Source organism: Enoplosus armatus, chromosome 20 (genome assembly GCF_043641665.1).
Source record: "Enoplosus armatus isolate fEnoArm2 chromosome 20, fEnoArm2.hap1, whole genome shotgun sequence".
In the NCBI taxonomy this organism is placed as follows: Eukaryota; Metazoa; Chordata; class Actinopteri; order Centrarchiformes; family Enoplosidae; genus Enoplosus; species Enoplosus armatus.
In genome coordinates this window covers 3,726,275-3,746,129 of record NC_092199.1, presented here as the reverse complement: position 1 = coordinate 3,746,129, position 19,855 = coordinate 3,726,275, and the positions used below count along the sequence as shown (strand labels likewise).

The window sequence follows — 19,855 nt, the reverse complement described above, 5'->3', positions numbered from 1 at the left end:
GACAAAGAGGTAAAGACACAGAGAATCGATGACAGAATCAGCAATTCTCTGTAAATGTGCTATGACAGTCGATTACTTAACTCATTGCTAGTGAGAGATTTACAACAGACTGTAGTGTTGTCAGAAAAAAAGGTACAGGAACTTCAATTTCCATATCAGCAAACACTTTTTAGTTGGTTTGCAAGTAAGCCTGAGGGGCTAAATTAAGAGTGAGTATGCATTCCTTTCTATTACTGTGAGGTCTTTCAGGCTACCACACACATTCTCACTTTCATCTCACACTACAGAAGTTAGCTTTGCACCTCACCACATGACACCACACCACTTACTTCCACCCTCGACATGATTAAGACCTAGATATTGAAGATCATTTGGGGACCTTGTGTTTGTTTTGGTCTGCTTGCCTGGTTTGTAGATATCATTTGGTGGTACTTTTGCTCTCTGAAAGCGCTGCGAAAACAATTCATCGGATGAACTTGACAATCATATGAATGTCCGCTGCACAGGAGTGCGTCAGTGTAGTCGGTCATTCGCAACTTGGTGGAAAACTTAGTGCAGTTGGATTACTATTGATTTCAAGTTGAAGCCATGAATTGCTTTTATCAGTGAGAGGGAATGTTGCCTGATGGTAGATCGTTTGTTGTTAGTGATGTGATACAAAACTCTTTAAGTCTTTGACCCTTTACTACTAATACTAATATTACTGAAACATCAAACATTTTAGTGTGAAAATGTGATTTGTGTTTTTCCTTTTCTGGCCTCACAGATCCTCACTTTGATTTTATTTCGTATTATCAGATGTCTCACAGATGCTCTTTAATAGTGCTAATCTAAAAGTAGTTACTGCAGCAATTAGATTAATATGTTTACTTAGTTGTCCTCATTAGCAAGGTAGTATGAAAGCTAGATAGAAGGGAAATCTCCACTATTACAGTACCCTCTGTGTCCCATCCAGAGGACATATCTGCATTTCACAAGGCTTAATAATTAAGATAAACAGAATATAGCCTGATGGACAGTTCATTCTAAAACTTAAAGGAATAGTTTGACATTTTGGGGAGTAAACAAATGAAATACAGGGTGTTCATTAGTGAGCTTTAGAGATGCTGGAGGGCATATTTCTTTTTACCTTTGGACAGAAGCAGGCTAGCCGTTTCCCCCCGTTTCCAGTCTTTATGCTAAGCTAAGCTAACCATCTCCTGGCTCCAGCTCCAGAGACACTAGAGTGGTATCGATATCTTCATCTAATTCAAGAAAGTGTACCATATTTCCCAAAATGTCAAACCAGCATCCATTATCCAAACTGAATCACTGAGGAGAGTCTGGCCAGAAAAACTGTTTGGTTTTTTTCCAGAGGTGAGACCTGGGACAGTGAGCTAAAGTTAGTCTCTATGTTTGTTCAGTCAACACTACGGGGTTTAGTATGATCAGAAAGTGGCAAAAAAGAGACAAAAACTTGAGTAAGTAATCATTAAGTAGGTATGTAGTATGTATTCTGGTTAAACCACATTAATGTCTACAGTCTGAAACAGACAAACTTTCAGTTCACAATCCCTATCAGTTTCTTTCGTTAAATGTCATTGACCCCCCCTCTGCGGCCCTTTCATAGGAGCCATTTTGTGTATCTCTTACTGAGAACCACATTTAATTAATTTGGGGATTGCTGTCATAATATCACATGCTAATTGTTTGTGTCCTGCACTTCCCTGCTTCCTCGCACAGGCCCTCAGAGTCCCTGTGAGAGAACAGACCTCCGCATGGCAATAGTAGCCGACCACCTCGGACTCAGCTGGACTGGTGAGTCTACACACACACTCACACTTTGTAAAACACTCAAAAACAGTCAGGAAGCTGTTTATTATGGTAATTGATACAACATGGAGAAACAGATGAAATGTTGGAGTAAAATCAGTTTCATCTGAATCAGTTCAGCATCCAACCACAGACTCATGCGCTCATATAATATTCAATATATTCACTGATCTATCTCTCTTGCATCAAAGAGGATTCTGTATGTGAATTTTAAAGAACACCCCCGTGTGACTGAATGAGCTGGACTTGAGCCCAGCTCTCAAACCATTACAGTGTTTGTTGCCATCTGGTGGACATATAGTATAAAAATGTCTTAACTGGGCAGCACTGCAGTGGCATTTATACATCACATACATCACCATCACTGCACGACAAGAAAGTCGGAAAACTCTGATTTCATCGTAATTTTTCAAATGAATTGTTAACATTTAAACATACGCACCTCCTGATGAGACGTATTAGGAGTTCTGTGGCTGAAAAATATATAGAGTAATAAATGTATCATTAATTGTAATAGCAAAGTTATAGCACGCTTTTATAGCAATGTATTTATATGCTTCCACGTCATGTATCTTTGTGTTTGAGTGTGTGTAAGAGGAACAGTGAGATATTGTACTTGAGCAGCGATAAGGGTGTGGCCTCTGCAGTTTAGTCCGAGCCTGACCACCTGCACTGCAGCACTGCCCCACGCCTGCCTGCATGTGTGTGAGAGGGCGTCACCGTGTGAGTGTGTGTGAGAGGCGTCCATCTGAAGTGTGTGTGATACATATGTGGATAGTTGTAGTTGTGTCCAGTGCGGTGAGTGAGTGAGTGAGTGCTCTAGAAAAGGAATCTAATCCATATTTAATGTGTGTTCCTGTTGCAGAGCTGCAGTGAACAAGTAGATCTGCTGAACATTACGTTCTCATGGTTTTAAATTTATAGCCAGTGTGCTTGTCTGTACGACAAGCAGCATTTCACTGCTTCATTAGCTTTAGACTGTGTTTGACGCGGTGTTTGGCAGTTACGATTATTTAGAGAATGAACGCTAAGGACATAAATGAAAAGTATTGGCACAAATCATGTCAATCGCCTCTTGTTTCAGAAGCAATCCAGTGTAGCTTGTAACATGAGAACCGATCAGCTGGAATGTGAATATAATTTAGTGTGCATTATAATTGCTGCAAACCTGAAGTCTAATTTAAAATGCCTCGCTCTCCACATATCTTTCCTAGCTTCTTATCCTGCTGCTGTTTTTCTGCATTTATGTCCCCTGTGGCATCAATTTGTTTACTCCACACATGATGTGTCAGGCAGCAGCTCATCATCAGATAACTGACTGTTTTCTGACGTTTCTGCATCTGTGGAGGCATTTTAGTGCTGTCACTCCTGTTTGCAATGCTGTGCACTATGTAATGGATGATAAATCACAGTGCCTCACTGCCAATGCAGACATTTTTAGCACAGTTTACCGCAATAGAGATGAGACTCTTACGCCTTGCAATGTTAGTGCCAAGGCCGATCCCGTTGTGCAACAAAGGACTGCATCTTTATGTTTTAAGTTTCTCAAGAAAAGCGTCTTTTTGTGGTGTTCGTTGCTGTTACAGAGCTGGCCAGGGAGCTGGAATTCTCTGTGGACGAGATCAACTTCATCAGAGTGGAGAACCCCAATTCCCTGACAGCACAGAGCTTCACGCTCCTAAAGAAATGGGTGCACAGGGACGGTAAAAATGCCACAAGTAAGAAGTGTGTGTTTGTATCTATGAAAAAGAAATGAATCAATATAACTGACAATATCAAGGTTTTGTGGTATTACAACAGGACATGTGAAATATGAAATCTCTCTCTCTGTCTCCTCTCTAGCGGATGCTTTAACTGCGGTGCTGACTAAGATCAATCGGTTGGATATTGTGACTTTGCTGGAAGGGCCCATATTTGACTACGGTAACATTTCAGGCACACGCTGCTTTGCCGATGATAACGCAGTATTCCCGGATCAGTCCGATGGTAAAGTGTAGCCCACCCTAGCTGAACTCTCAGTCTATCTCTCAGTCTATCCCTTCACCCTTCTTCACCTCCTCTCTCAGCCAGATAGTCAGAACTGACGGTGCAAACCAACACAGAACCAATCAGGCTTGACCAAACAAGGGACATTAATTAGAATTTAACCAAAATGACTTAATGCTCCAGCAGGTCAGTTAATGGACCGTCAGGTGATAATAGCATTAGAGTCGTCTTTATCGAACGGTCACCCCAGTCAGCTTGTTAGTTTTCCAACACTGGGCAGTGCAATTCATTTGTAGCACTCAGTCATTGGAATGTTAATGGCAAGTGATAGATTTTTGGGTGATAATTAATTAAAAAAAATTTAAACTTAACTTTAAAATCTGTACCATTTTGGGTGCATGACACTTTTTAGCATGTTTTTATAAACTGTTCAAAAGCATGATGTAAGCCGCTAATGAATCTGTGTCTCTGTCCCATCTGAGAAGTGTATCGATGAACTTATTGATAAGATAACATGCGTGAAGCTCATTTCTCAGATGGGTTAGGGCTCTGATTCATAATTTGGTTAAACAATAGTTATGTTTATGTGTATGTTACAAGTTTAGAATTTTAATGGATACCCCAACACATCCCGTTTTGTCAAGTTTGTATCATACACTAGTAGAAAATACATAAAAACATAATTATAACAACCAATTTATAACAATGGCATGCTTGCTTTAAGCAGTATGGCAAGTCTTTCTCTTTCTAACTTTCTCTCTCTCCTCTTAAATGAAAAGTGAAATGTGGCAGCTACCAGTATTCTCTGATTCTGACAGACCCAACGAGGGACATTTCAGAACTTTGTGCCTTTTATTTACAGATAGTTGATTATAAAATGTACCTTTTTATCACCCTGGAAGTGTAATGAAACATTTCACATAATCCTATACATATAATCCTATCAAAAGAGACAGTATAAACAGTACATAAAACAGTTAAAATTAGCTCAACCTTGAGCCAACTACATCAGAATTCTTCTTACATGTTAAAGCATCAGTTATAACAATAAAACAATGTAATATATAATAATATAATGAGGACAGGGACCACCCTGCTGCATAATGAGTATTATTTAACTAGTTTTGTTTAAGTACACTTGCTGTTAATACTTCTCTATTTGAATGCAGGACTAAAACTTGTTTGGAGTATTTATTAACTTAAGTAAAGGATTTGAATACTTGCGTCAACTGTATGCTTCCACTTTGTTTCCACTGTTTTTATAGTAGCACTGTCACATCCCATCATATAATTTAGGAAAGGTATCCAACCAGGATATAACATTGTTGTAAAGTGTCCCTGACAAAATAAAATGAGCTTTCTTCCGTGATCAGTAGATGAACACACAGAATTAGGCAGACACACTTTGAGACAAACTTCTGAAATGAGCCTCATTGGCAATCTGTCCAAATAGGTTTCTGAAAATCATCTTAACACAAGGATTAGTGCTGCTACTGCTTTAAGTAACAGGTGATCTTTTTGCAAAGATGATCTTAAGTGAAACCAACATTTAACACATAAAATAAATGAACAAAATGCATGGCTGTGGCTTTGTGTGAGAGGCTGCCTGCTCTGACGTTGTTGCTTACAACAATACACTTTTAACAAACGGCTGGAGCCTTTTCAACACATGCACGAGTGTTTCTGCGCAGCACCTGTTGATTGGGATGTGCTCTGTCCCGGATGACACTCACAGATGGGTTGAAAATGAAACACCTTTTTCCAAAGTGTACAGTGTATAATTATGCTTTGTGTCACTGCTGTTAGCTGTACTGTACCTGTCATCTCCTGGGTTCCTCCGAGCCTCCCAGCCTCTTCGCTCCGCTGTAGCTTCTCCCGCTTTGAGACCAGCAGACTGCCTTCCTGCTCCTCCTCGCTCCTCTTCCTGCTTCTGAGTGACTAACTCCTACAGCAAATTCCCCTGTCAGCGCTAAGCACCACTAACCAGTAACCACTAATTTTCACCAGTGGCTACCTTTTGCTTTCCCTTCAACAGCTTTTGGATTCAATCGTAGCTTCTGCTTTTTAGCCCACCTGCTGAGCTCAGGCTGAGTAGAGTAACTGGAAATAAAACAGTGTCCCCTGTCGCCCTAACAACCTTCCTTATGCAGAGAGCTAGAAATACAGCTAACTAGCAGGCTTTAGCAATAGCTTATCCCCAACCATATGGCCCCTTCAACATTACTGTAGCTGTCATATTAGGTCAATATTACTTCTGGTACAAGTTTACCAGTCAGTAAATTAAGTATGCTCAAAACTCCCAATGCAATGCACAAAGGGACTATAGGATAGAATAAATTGCCAATAGTGGTGAGACAGCTAAAAACACAAATGTAACTGGCAGTGACAATCAAAAGACGCAGTTCAACTGGCGTCCAATGTATTCGTGACATAATCATTACATGTGATATATACTGTCTTCAATCAGTGTGTAGCATGGAATTGGGACACAGCAGCTGTTTGGAGGCTAGCCGAAAATGTCTTGGAGAGTGAGAGATTGCTCCGGGGGAATATGGTCTAATGAACTCAGTATTTATAAAATCCCGACTTCGACTCGGCCTTTCAGCATTCCCAGTCCCCCCCCCCCCCCCCCCCCCCCCCCCCACCCCACTTCTTCTCAGTTCCTCTATGAAAATGAATTTGCAGCTTAGCAAACTTAAGACCTCCTAGATCCCAAAACCTGTCCTCATCCCTCAGACTGTGAATTTTGCTTCCTTATTTATACTCTTCTCTACTGTTTTCTTTGCTACTGCTGTTGACTAAGAAGCCTATTCTTGCTTATCGTCAGAGATAAGCAATCCCGTGACTCTGGTGTGCAGTATCTTTGCTTCTGCAGCTTCTCAAACGCCTTCATTAATCACAGGTTCACTTCACTGTCCGTGCATTTATCTGTTTGTCTTTTCATCAAGTCTTGTCTAACAGTTGTTTTGTGTTTTTGTTTTGTTTTGTCTCTTGTGAACTGTGATAATTGTAAAAGCTCCAAAGCCTCTTAGGTCTCCTACAGTCCCCCTGTGTCCTCGAACGTCTCAGCCTGTCGCTCCTCTCCATACTACTCCTTCCTCCTCTTCCTCTCCTCCCTTTCACCCCAGCCACATCACCCCTGTCTCTTTCCCCTCCCCTCCTGCTGTCCCCTCTCCCTCCTCTGTCTTTCACTTCCCGTCTCCCCCCTCCACACCTCCTGTTTACGTCCTGCCCGTTGCCCCTGTTCTTCCTCACTTTGTCTCTCTGTCTTTCTCCCTGTCTCTCCCCTCGTCACCCCGAAGCCCTAATAGATGCTCCCCGTTCTTCTCTCCTCCTCCGATTATTCCTCGTCACCTCCGTCCCTCTGCCCTCCATCTGCCCTTGACTTCTTCCTCCGCCTCCATCTCTCCTCTTGTCCTCCACCCTCCTCCCCATCGTGCCTTCCCTACACCTGTTAAATCGTCTCCCCCTCTTCCCTCTCCTCCCCCTTCTTGCACCTCCATGTCTAGTCCTTCCCCTCCCTCCTTTCTTCCATCCCCTCCTCTCCTGTCACCTTCTCCTGTTTATGTTCCCCCTTCTCCTCCTTTCCCCTCTCCTCCCTCATCTTCTCCCCCCTCTCCCTCTTTAATATGTACCTCCTTTCCTCCTCCACTTCCTCCCACTTCTTCCTCCCCTTCATCCTCTCCCCTTCCTCTTCCCGCACCTCATTGTTTCCCTTCTCCTCCCTTAAATCCCTCTTCTCCTCCTTCCCCGTCACTTCCCACCTCCCCTCCACCCTCTCCCCTCCCTCCTGGTGTCCCTTCTTACTTCAGACGGGATCTTTCTGTTCCTGAGGTCTACATTTAGATGTAACCTGTTTGTTGCTCTGCTCCTCTCTGCCTTTTGTTCAAATCAACACAACTAACCTACCTGGATTCCACTCAAGCTTTTGCTCATGCTCTTAAATTAACATAATTAGTGAGACAATGAGCTGATGTCAGGCTTGTGCTACAACGACCACCCCCCTCACTAACTTCACTACTGTTGCATTTCAATTGAAATCAGTAGCTCTGAGTCTGAGGTGGGGGTCTGAAGTTAAGTGCTTTTACAAAAGGCATGTTCAGATGACATTAGTGTGACTGAATGTTCATTTAAAATTGATATAAATACAGTGAATGTGAAGTTTATCTATCTATCTATTTATCATTACATTTTATAGTCTGTCTTTATATTCTGTTTCCATCTCTTTGTGATCTGCTCATGTGTTTAAATGCTGGTCCAGAGGTCACACACGAGTCCCCGCGTCTTTGAGAAATGTGCCCTTAACGCAGTGTTGATTGATTTTTCTTTTTTTGGGGGGGCCACTTGGGGGCAGCGGGGCAAGTTATAAACCCAATAAAGCTGTTTTTAGTCTCCACCAACTCCTCGGGGAAATATCTTGCTTTTTAGCTGCTAAATGCTCCACTATGTTCACCAAGTAGTCGCTGACTGCAGATGGCATACAGAGGGTTTATCAGAGCTTTTTCACCAGATATTTCAAGCTGGTGGAGACCAAAAAAGTGCTAAAAAGAAGAGTGAATATTGGACATAAATTCATCAGATGGACACAAATACGGCTCCAAATGAATGATAATGTTGCTTCGTGTCTGCTGGATGTTACAATTGGCAACTGTGTGCTAGCTTGTTCTGCTGCCCTCAACTGGCCAAAACAATCAGTTAATGCAGCTTTAAAGTGTATTTGGGTTACACCTGTGTGACTTTTGAACAAAAGCTACCTTTTAGATGTTACAAGTGTTTCTCATTTCATCACCTCCACCACTCTACCTCTCCTTCCCTCCCTCCTTTCATCCCCTCTTTTTTCTTTCCCTCCCTCTTCAATCCCCTTACCCTCTAATCCTTTACTCCTGCCATCCACCTAGGATACCACAATATAGATCTGGAGCTGCAGACCCCCACAGACCTGAACTACCAGCCCCCTACCCCGCTGCGCTCAGACGACTTCTTTTTTAGCGAGGGCGATGCTAGCGCAGACTCCCCTAGCAAGACCATGCTTACTAGACCTAGCGACCTCTCTCTCACTCAGACCACCAGTACCTCCAGCAGTGACCCCCTCACAGTCGCCCCAGCCCCTGGCTCCAATGCCCCAGAGCCCTCCATTGTTGGGGCCGAAGATACAACCTGGACCACAGGAGAAAGAGGGATGTCTGCGGAAGAAAAGACAGGGCTGGTTTCTTACGAGAGGCCGGAGAATGACAGGAGGGCAGTATCAGGAAAGGGAACAGACAGGCATGCTGAGGCGTTAGAGACAGAAGTGACGGCAGGGCAAGGACTTGTTTTAGAGCGTCAGGGAGGAAACCAAAAGGAGGATGCTGCCTCAGACATTGGTCATGGAAATGGAAGGCAGGAAGAAGAAGAAGAGGAGGAGGAGGAGATGACCCAGGAGAGGCTACAGAGTCTGCTGGAGGATATAAAGCTGGAGGGAGGCTTGGAGGACGAGGAGATGACAGAGGAGAGGGTGAATGCAATCCTCGAACAAGTACGGCAAGCAGAAAAAGACGTGTGTTCAGTTCCAGGCTGGAGAAGTGAGACGTCCGACGCGGTTGTAGAGTCGGCAGCTCCTGGCCTCAGCCCCGGCACTGAGGAGGGCAGGTGGGGTTTATTTTTATTCTGTTTACAGATTTACACGCCAAGGTTTTTCTATCAGTCCAGCAGTTTTGTGATAGCATCTCTATTTATCTCACCTCCTCACTATATTTCACCCCCCCACCCACCCCCCAGCCCTGACAGTCTGGCTGATTCTTTGGAGCAGCCTCCGGCTCAGACCGACAGACAGAATGGAGGTCACAGTGAGGTAGCCAGGGAAGGAAAGGAAAAGGAGGCCAAGAGGAATGGATCTCAGGAGGACAGCACCACAGCGGGACCAAGCAGAGGACGGGGGGAGGGAGGTGAAAGGTCCCAGCACAACGTCCAGGTATATTTATTTACTTTCTTATGTTTTATTGAAATTCATGCACAAACATCAACACACATCATGGCGTCTGTAGGCCTTGAGAAAGTCTTAAAATGTTTTTTGTTATAATTCAAGGCCTTAAATATCCTTGTGTGCTGTTATTTACGGCCTTTAAAGCCTTCATTTCAGTTTTAGTGGGTTTAAAAAGGTTAAACGTACTCTCTGACACACACTGGGATCATTAATGTTACACTGCTACTGGGCTCCCTTTGTCAGGGGGGCGTTAGAGCCGACGAGTCCGGCTCTGATGAGGAGACCACTGTCACCACCAGGGTGTACCGCAGAAGAGTCATACTCAAGGTGTGTGAGGCCTGGTGTGTGGACGGCTCGAGGCAGAGTGAACACAAGCTCTGTGACTCTGTGCAAGTGTGTGAAGAACCGCAAGTCAGACAGAGGGAGTGTGTTTGTGTGCAGCTATAGAGTTTTTAACCAAGACAGTGTGGTAGGAAGAGAGTGGGTGTCTGTCCAGCTGTTTTTTCTTAAGTGGAAACACTGAAAATTAAAAAAGAGTCACTAAAGAGTTTTTATGCTTGGCTGAGGTGAACGAGACATAACTGCCACATTCCCATCAAGTTTTCCATCATTTGAGGTTTGACTGGCACTCTTTTAATTCTTGTTGCGCCCTCTTCTTCTGGTTTCATGGCCCCCGACTGGAGAATTATTACCAGCAACAGTTTATCTTGATTCACCCAATATAATATAACGGTACTGGATGAAAACATGCATTAGTTTGCATTTTCTTCTGCCGATTTTCTGGAAATTCTGTCAAAAATTGCGCTACATTTGGATGGAAACTTGACTATAGTGGCATAGGAGTGTGTGTGTGTGTGTGTGTGTGTGTGTGTGTGTGTGTGTGTGTGTGTGTGTGTGTGTGTGTGTGTGTGTGTGTGTGTGTGTGTGTGTGTGTGTGTGTGTGTGAGGGACAGTGAGTGTGTGTGGATGTTTAGCTTTGCTGTAGCATGGCGTGCTACTCACTGCTTGTTGCTGTGAGCCGCTACACCACCAGCCATGCCGTTTGGTGTTTGGCATTGCTACCTGGTCGGTGGACTGTTGGTTGTGCTGCGTGTTTGGCTCATTTATAGTATAATATTATATAATACTATTTGTAATTTGTGTGGTCTTTATTGTTGAATGAGGTGTCGCCAAAGTCTTTCTTGTGCATGACGTATGTCTGAAGGAAAACGTCGTAGAAGAATCTGCAGCTGAAAGTTTGCAGCTTTTTTGTTTTTCCTCTTGAAGCTTGGACATGATTTTTCAGTATATTAATGAATAATTGTTTGTTTTCACACCTCTATGATAAATACATGTAACAGTAAACCATAGTTTGTGTTTAAAAAAGCCATATTAACATGTTGAGACAGTCTGTATGATGCGCTAGCATCCTCATTGTCCCAAACAGTCACAACCTACCAAAACGCAAAATACCAAAATATCAGTTGTAAAAACTGAAATGAGTAAAACATTTTCACGTCTTCAGAGCACCTGAAGAAGTTGTGTTTCGTGCTGCTTCACACATGAACACTATCAAGAATTTTAGTTTTCAGATGTTTTTTTATCAATTCTGATTTTGCAGTTTTCAAATCTGTGTTCATGATTTTAACAGTGGGAAACCCATCGGCTGTGGCAGGCAGAATGTCCTCTACTTCCTAAATAACCAGATGAATAACAGTCTTACAGATAACCTCTCAAACCTCTTTCCAACCTGTACCTCCACCCCTTCATCCCTCCCATCCCTCACTTCCTCCCTCCACCCGTCCTTTAAACCTTCACCTCAGGGAGAGGAGGCCAAAAACATTCCTGGAGAGTCTGTGACGGAGGAGCAGTTCACAGATGAAGACGGGAATCTGGTCACCAGAAAAGTAACCATCCTCTCCCTCCTCCATCACCTGTCGCATTTTCATCCTACAGCTCACACACACACACTCTCACACACACACACATTCACATTCACATACAACAGTGTTTCCCCAGTAATATTTTAAATGGAAAAAGGGGAGAGTACATTCATGAACACACTCTTTCACACAGTAACACACAGGCTGTATCACATGACACACACTCCTCTATGTATCCTCCTCACCCTCCTTTCCATTATTTCTTCCTGCCTCCCTCCCACACCTCCTCCCCCTGACATGCTTCTGCCCCCCCTACAGGTGATCAGAAAGGTGGTTCGCCGTGTGGTCAACACGGAGGAACGGAGGGAAAGTGAAGGCGACACCGTTACAGAAGGAGGAGCTGGTGGTGGTGTTGGTGGTGGTGTAGCGACAGGTGGAGCTTCTTCTGCAGGAGCAGCAGTTGGAGCCACAGGGGGGAAGGGCAAGAAGAGGGGGAAGCGCTCCCGACAGGGCCACAAGGCTGAGGAGGCCCAGAGAGGGAAAACTGAGGTTGGCGTTAAAACCAGCCGTCTAACTTAGTCAATCGTGGTCCACTTCCACCTGCATGAAGCTGTAACTGTATGTAAACAATCAAATCACTCCGAGTAATGTGAAAGGATCAGTCGTAGCTAAACTCTCAGAGCATTAACACCCAACTCTGCACTTCTACGCAGCTTCTGGCTCATCGTCACCTATTCACCACTCACACATTGAAGTTTGAGCTACATTTGGACGTAAACTTTGCTACAGACAATATTGAACTAGTCTTTCCGCTGTGTCGTCACGAGACATCCGAGGCTATGACTGAGTTTTCATTCTCGCCGCGTCACATCTGTAGGCTCGCACATTGTCGGGCTCTTATTTTGTCATCTGATCTCAGCATTAATCCGAGCTGTTTGCTGTTATGCTACTGTGAAAAAGAAAATGGATGCAGTTTGTGAAGTGCTGTGTAATGGAGTCGCAGGGTCATTACAGCAGCCTTACTGTCTGTGTACATGTTGTGCAGTTTGCAGTGGTTGTGTTCTGCTGTGTGTGTTTCCTGCAGTGTATCAGTAGTACTGGCCCCTTGATTGGGCTTGAGAACTACTAATATTACGTGTTTATTAAGTGTTTCAACTAATATAGAAAAAATAAATATATTTTTCTCTCTTAACATGTATTGATGCACGTGTGATTTAGTCATTTTAACATCCTCTCTTCCCCTCCTTAAACTTGTCTCTCTTCCAGCATGTTGCCTGTGATCTCCTGACCAACAGTCGTTGTGCTTCATTAACACACACGGGTCGTATTCAGCCTGAACACAACACTAACTTTTCTTTCTCTTTTTTTCCCACTGCTTTGCTCGTTCTCTCTCTGCCAAGCCTGGAGACGGCGCCAACAAGAAACAAGGCAAGAAGAGTCAGTCATAACAGCAGAGCTGCCAACTAAACCAGGTAAGAGGCTAAGAACTTGACTGTTATTGATTCATGAGTATAAATATCAATCTGTAAAGTCAAAATAGTGGAATGGTTCACAATGTTGCTTTAATAATGTATTTTAAGATTAATTGTGCTACAAAACTCTCTTCTCTGAGAGTTAAACCTATTTAAAAATGTCTTGCTGAGAATTAGATGAGACGATTGATGCCACTCTCATGTCTGTATTCTAAATATGAAGCTAGGGCTAGCAGGCAATTAGCTTAGCTTAGCATAAAGACTGGAAGGAGGGGGAAACCGTAAGATACTGTACAAAAACTGACGAGCAAAAAACGACATGCTGTGGTTTTACAGAGAGTTGTACCTGAACAGAGCCAGGCTAGCTGTTTCCCCCAGCTTCCAGTCTTTATGCTAAGCTAAGCTAATCGCCTGCATGCTCTAGCTTCATATTGAGCGTACAGACATGAAAGTGGAATCAATCTTCTCATCAAACTCTCAGCAAGTAAGCGTATTGACTTTTCCTTTAATTTCATTATGGATTAATCTGCCATATATTTTTGATTGTTTAGTATATAAAATGTCAGAAAATAGTATTGTATGTACTCTTTTGTTGGACCAACAGTCCAAAAGTCAAATATATTTAATTTACAATCATACAAAACAAAGAAAATCAGCAAATCCTCACATTTGAGAAGCTGGAACCAGTACATTTTTGCTTGGAAGTGAATAGTTGTACATTGATTAATCATCACAGATCTGTGGCATTGAATATCTACAGTATCAGTCCACCTCAGATTTCAATATAAGCTTGTAATCCTTCACCCTGCAGGTCCACTGATGTCCACCTGCGACACCACACACACACCTTGGGAGGAAAAACGGACTGGAAAGCCTCGTCAATCGGCCAAAAACGTGTCTGAAGCTTTCACTTAACAACGCATGGTTTTCAGCAAGACAACGCAAAACAACTACTTTTCTTTGATTTCGCATGAGCATGTCACCAAACTCACTCACTGTTGGAAACAACACCGAAGGACACGCATGGACGTGAACGGGAACTTTCTTATCTGCGATGAATGAAAAGGCGTCTGTGACCAAAGACGGCACAAACGGGAAAAACAAGAGGGAACTGCTGACGGATAAGGAAGACGTGTGATTCACTCTCTCTCAGACACTCGCCTTATATGGTCTATTTTTTTCCTCCTGGACCCACAGTATTGGGGTGTACCATGTGGTTCTTTTTTTAAAAAATGAAATATAATAGTAAATGGGTGATTTTGTTGTATATAAATGACACTGTATAAAATCTAAAAACAAAACAAAAAAAAAAGATCAGTAGCTCCACAGATTGTTTATGCACTGATTTGAGTTGATGAAGCTTCGCAGAGTCGTCTGCATTGAGAGGTCGACACTGTTTGAGCAGCCTTGAGTGTGTGTGACCTGACATGCTCTTCCAAATGAATATAAAAAAGGAACAAAAAAGCTGTATGTAAACGAGAGACGAGCGGAGAAAAAAAAACAAAAAACTGCTTGATTTTAAACAAAGGACGTTTCTTTAAAGCCAACAGCTCCTTCCGCTCTGTCTGTGGAACATTGTTCGTCTTCAGAGAAATGATATTTTGCTGCATGTGACGTCACTTTATTTTTAACGCTTTCCTTTTTCTTTTTTTTTTTCTTTCTTTTCTCCTAATTCAAAGCACTGTAATACAATTAGAGAGGATTTTTGATGGTACTTCTGTCTTCGTGAGCACTCATAATAACCCCCCCATCTGTCATCTATAACTGTTTCTATTTTATTTTTTACAAAAATGAAAACACACACACACACACACACACACACACACACACTCCGTACTCGAGTGGCACAGATAGCAAAGCTTCATCCTTACGCTTCAGGAAGGTCAGTGTCCCCCGAATGTAACCTGCAGACTGGCGGTTTGTGTCATCTCTAGCAGCCCCCGTGTGCGTGCAACATCAAATACAAACGTCTGTCTGTAAGCCCATCATGCATACTAGAAGTGTACGTTTAAGCTTTTTAAAAGGTCTGCTGTGGTTTTAAAAAGGGGGACTGTTTTCATTTTGATGGTTTGATTAGTTTTATCTTTATTTAATAGGTTGTAATTACATGAGAACAGAGAATCTCATTTTTAGCCCCATCATCCAAATCTTGTCCTGTGTACTAACGGCTAAATCACATGAATCACAGTATTGATCACACGTTGTTCAAAATCTGATTTTCTGTTCCTGTGTCAATCTTTGTTTTTTTTTTTCTTTCTTCTTTCTGTTTGTCTTTTTTCATACAAAACCACCGCAAGCATCCACTGTTGATGATAAATCTGGTACCAACATGTATGACGAACCAACATAGCCTACACTGGATGATCCAAGTAATTATTTAAGCAGAAAAATAAATTGTGTTTAAACTGAACGCCTGCGAGTCACTCTGCTTTCTGACAGCTGATTATTGTTTTCCAACTTCATGGTTTCAATCGAGACATAAATTAATTACACATCTGAATAGAGGAGACATTGTCCTCAGGTTGCATCTAGAAAACAATGTAAACAGTGAGCAGTCAAAGACAAACAGACAAGTATCCAGCATTTAATGATGACTTGAAACAATATACCGTTTTATGTGGCTTTTGGCAAATATAACACTTTTGGTAAGTGATCAGACTCATGCAGGTTCTTCAGTTTTATCTATCAAATACATGACTGGTAATATCTGATATGATTTACAGTACATGTCAATAAATGCAACATCTTAGAAAAAAATTCCCTCTGATTTATAACTGGCTGTTCGAATACTGTTAAAAATGACTAAAACGACTAACATCATCTCACTCTGGGAGAGAAAGCAAATTAGTGTATTTCCCAAGATGTTGAACTATTCCTGTAACAGGCAGCACCCATTAAAGACTCGTCAGCTGTGTGGATTCGTCCCCGTGAGTCTGAACATGTCTCTTCAGGTCCTCTTTCCTCATGAATCCTTTGCCGCAGACGCTGCAGCCGTGTGTCCGCTCCCCCTCGTGGACGCCCATGTGTTTGGTCAGTGAGCCGCTCGCCGTGAAGCTTTTCCCGCAGACGTTGCACAGATACGGCTTCTCTCCTGTGTGGGACCTCATGTGGATCTTCAACGCTCCGCTCTTGTAGAACTTTTTGTCACATATGCCGCATCGGTGTGTGGACTCTCCTGTATGGATCATCATGTGCGTTTTCAAAGTCCCTCTCTGTCTGAATCCTTTTCCGCAGACGCTGCACAGAAACGGCTTCTCCCCCGTGTGGATTCTCATATGAGACATCATGTATTCTTTAAAGCTGAAGCTCTGGCCGCACACGCTGCAGACGTACGGCCGCTCCCCCGTGTGAACTCTCATGTGTCCCATTAGATTTCCATTTTGAGCGAACGCTTTGCCGCAGACGGTGCAGATGTACGGCTTCTCTCCTGTGTGGGTTCTCATGTGCATCTCCAGCTGTTTGTGGCCGTCAAAGTGTTTGCCACAAACTTCACAGTCATTGGTTCTGATGTAAGTTTGCAAGTGAAGCTTCAAGCTCTCAGACTCGAAACGCTTCCCACACACGCCACAAAGATCTGTGTCCGTCTCGTCTTCTTGCACATGCTTCAGAAAAGAGGCTCTGTAGCAGAAAGACTTGCTACACACTTTACAGCGGTATTTCGGATGAGATAAATCCTTGCAATCCTTATTTTTAGCACCTTTGGGTTTGTTTGATCCTTGAATTTTTGTTTTGGAATCTGGCTTCCGTAAACAAGGTCCTTCTTTGGTCTCATCTTTCTCGCTGTCTCCATCGTCACTATCAGTTCCTTCGCTGTCCCTCCAGTCCTCATCACTGTCACCCTCTTTACTCTCAGCGTCAGAGCACTCGGCCTCTGACTGTCTGTCATCCGTTTGATCCCCGCAGATGTTTTCTTCGTTGTGGGTTTGTAAATGCACCTTCAAGCTCTCGTCGGAGTCCAGATGTTTTCCACAGGCTCCACACAGATCTGAGCTCTGCTCGTGCTGAAGTACGTGTTTCAGAAAAGAGCGTTTGTACCGGAAAAACTTTCCACATACTCTGCAACAGCTCTGTTCCGTAGTTTGGCTCTTGTTTGTGGGAACCATTTTTATTTGTATTTTCTTCGCAGCAGCACCTTTATGGAAAGACCTTCCACATGTTTCACAATAATCTGCACCTTCACTTTGTGTCAGTCTCTGAAATCTTTTTCTTTTGTTTGATTTAAGGGCTTTCTCATTTTGCTCTTTATCACTTTTATTATCTTCACTCCCAGCTTCTGAATGTTTTGATGACAGAACCTCCTGGTCGCCACACCGCTCTCCTCGTGTCTCGGACGAGGTGCCCTTTGCTGCTCTTTGTGTCTGGTGGAGATGCGAGGGCTTATCGTGGATAAACTCAGAGTCCATCTCCGTAAACGCGTCTTTAATCTGTGGTAGATTTGATGTTTTCTGGACCTGAAAGGAGCTCCTGCTTTGCCCACATTTCTGCTGCTCAGAGGAAATGTCCTTTTCACAGTCCGACCCAGAGAGCAGCTGTCTGTCTGAAGGGAAGATCCAAGAGACACATTCAGCATGGAAATACTGTAAATTAATAAATACCAACACCAAGGCCATAACTATATTTCCTGTGTGTGCATGAGCAGTTATGTCAGTCAACAGGTGAGCATTTGATTTGGAATCACTTTAAAGGCAAGTTAAGTCCATCCAAGCAGGGGCCTCAGTGCAAACTATATTCATCAATTTCACTTATATTTGTTGGTGTGTCTAATAACTCATTAAACAATTAATTAAATGGTACCAGCAGGAAACAAAATCAATGACGTCTATTAAAAAAACATTCATTGCTGGAATATAGACTTTATTTAATGTACAATGCACCTGTTCTCTGTAAATTTGTCTCCGTTTCCAACGTGATGTCCAGCAGCTGGCGCTGCCGCTCAACCTCGTCATGGGAACTAGAGACTTCTGCCTCATATTGACCCATCATTATCTCCAGGATCCTAAATATCTCGTCGGCAACCACAGACAGACGCTTGTGTACGACTGCCCTCTGCTGCTCAGAAGACATTTCTGTGGGAAGGAAGAAATTAGGCACATGAGTAAATGCCAGAATAAGTTCCAATATATGTTGTAGAAATTATCTGGGATGCAAACTCAAGTTAATTTGCCCTTCGACAAGACGGTAGTTTTGTATTTGTGTTTATTATTTATTTCTTTGGAGATTAAGCTGAAAATACAGGTGGCTGTGATTTGGTTAAAAAGACAGAATGGTGCATTTATGGGCCATTCTCAATTTGTGAATTTTCAGGCAAAAATATCTGTATAAAATATTATATATTATATTATATAAAAGCCTCTGATGTTGTCCTTTCCCGCTCCAAACAGTATTAATGCATCTTTTAAGTCCACTTTAGTACTTCTTCTTCGTGTCAGTCCAGAACATTTCATGTAGCTGAACTTAAGTCTCATCACATCTTTTACAAAAAGCTAAAAAATCTTGTTAAGATTGAAGACCATTTCCAGTTAATGTTTTCAAAGCAGTGGTTGTTGATTTGGTAACTGAATCTATAACAATAATAATAATAATAATAATAATGCTTCTAATGCATTTGTTGGTTGCTTTGCGACTTTTCGTAAACGAACAATCATTCATCAAATATTACCGGAATCAAAAGATGGTCTTTTACTTTAGGAGCAAAACCATCTGATTGATTTGAGATTGCGTCACAAATTATTGCATAATCTTTTAAAGAATAGGAAAGTCATAAAAAGACTTTAGATGAAAGTAGGTGGTCTTAAGAATGTATAAAATGACTTATTAATATAATCCCCTTCATAAAAGCCAGCTCTTATCAAAACGTGTCTTGTGTTTACAAACCTGACGTGTGCAGCATCTTCTTCTCCGTTATCATCCTCTCGACGGCGCTGAATATCTCCTCCGCCGCTGCGGCCAGTCTCTCGGCCACCAGCGTCCTCAACACCGGCAGTTTAGACATGACGGACCGGTGAGGTCTCTCGTCACCCTGTGAGCATTTTGTAGCTTCAGCAGCACCTCCACATACAGTTCACCAGGCACAACAAAATGTACTATTTCGCTGTAGGCAGTACTGCTTCCGGGATCGTCTTCTTCTATTCCGGTTTGGGTAAATCTTATGGTTGATGGTACAACACCGCCACCCTCTGTTCATAAATGGTATTACAACCACACACAAACTGAGCTCCCAGCAGTGGTGGAAGAAGTACTCAGATCTTTTACTTAAGTAGAAGTACAAATATCACAACGTAAAAACACTCCTATATTTACTGAAGTAAAAGTACAGAAGTATTACCAGGTAAATGTATTTAAAGTACGCGATTAAAAGTACTTGTGACTGTAACTGATTTAATAAATTACATTATTAATACTGATGCAACAATGTGCAAGTAGCATTTTACTATTTTAGTTAGGGTTAGGGTTGGGGCTTGACTTGCCAATTTTCTTCCTACAATGTAAATAATGTGCAGAGTTTGACGGTGTTGTGAGAGAATAATAAATAACAAAATACCTTATTACAACCAGAAGATTCTGATCAAGAAACATAGCATTAGGAAATTAGTAAAAGCTTAACCACCTACAAAACAGTTCAGATTGGAGCAGAAACTGATGTTGCCTGGGTAATGTAGTTTGCTTCTTTTGTAGTTGGTAAAGAAGGGCATTGACATCATGGCCTGGTGCTGATGCCAACGTGTGGTGTAACTCACATGTCTCACTTTCACCCCTCTGCT

General features: G+C 42.5%; 2 protein-coding genes across 2 annotated transcripts in view; one reads left to right on the top strand and one right to left on the bottom strand.

Annotated features, from left to right (window-relative positions):
- Positions 1-15,504, top strand: part of LOC139302963 (ankyrin-3-like) — a 99,343-nt gene extending 83,839 nt beyond the window's left edge. The window contains exons 43-52 of the mRNA XM_070926625.1: positions 1,723-1,797; positions 3,399-3,530; positions 3,655-3,798; positions 8,697-9,426; positions 9,556-9,748; positions 10,004-10,087; positions 11,563-11,646; positions 11,941-12,171; positions 13,023-13,094; positions 13,906-15,504. Coding sequence (XP_070782726.1) covers positions 1,723-1,797; positions 3,399-3,530; positions 3,655-3,798; positions 8,697-9,426; positions 9,556-9,748; positions 10,004-10,087; positions 11,563-11,646; positions 11,941-12,171; positions 13,023-13,070 — 1,721 coding nt within the window. The 3' untranslated portion in view covers positions 13,071-13,094; positions 13,906-15,504. The remainder of the gene's footprint in view (positions 1-1,722; positions 1,798-3,398; positions 3,531-3,654; positions 3,799-8,696; positions 9,427-9,555; positions 9,749-10,003; positions 10,088-11,562; positions 11,647-11,940; positions 12,172-13,022; positions 13,095-13,905) is intronic.
- Positions 15,505-15,664: 160 nt separating this feature from the next.
- LOC139302964 (zinc finger protein 260-like) lies at positions 15,665-19,086 on the bottom strand. The gene is made up of 3 exons (XM_070926626.1): positions 18,969-19,086; positions 17,969-18,160; positions 15,665-17,631 (listed from the first exon to the last, which is right to left on the bottom strand). The coding sequence occupies exons 1-3, from the start codon at positions 19,084-19,086 to the stop codon at positions 15,989-15,991; spliced, it is 1,953 nt and encodes a 650-aa protein (XP_070782727.1). The 3' UTR covers positions 15,665-15,988.
- Between the last annotated feature and the right edge of the window lie 769 nt (positions 19,087-19,855).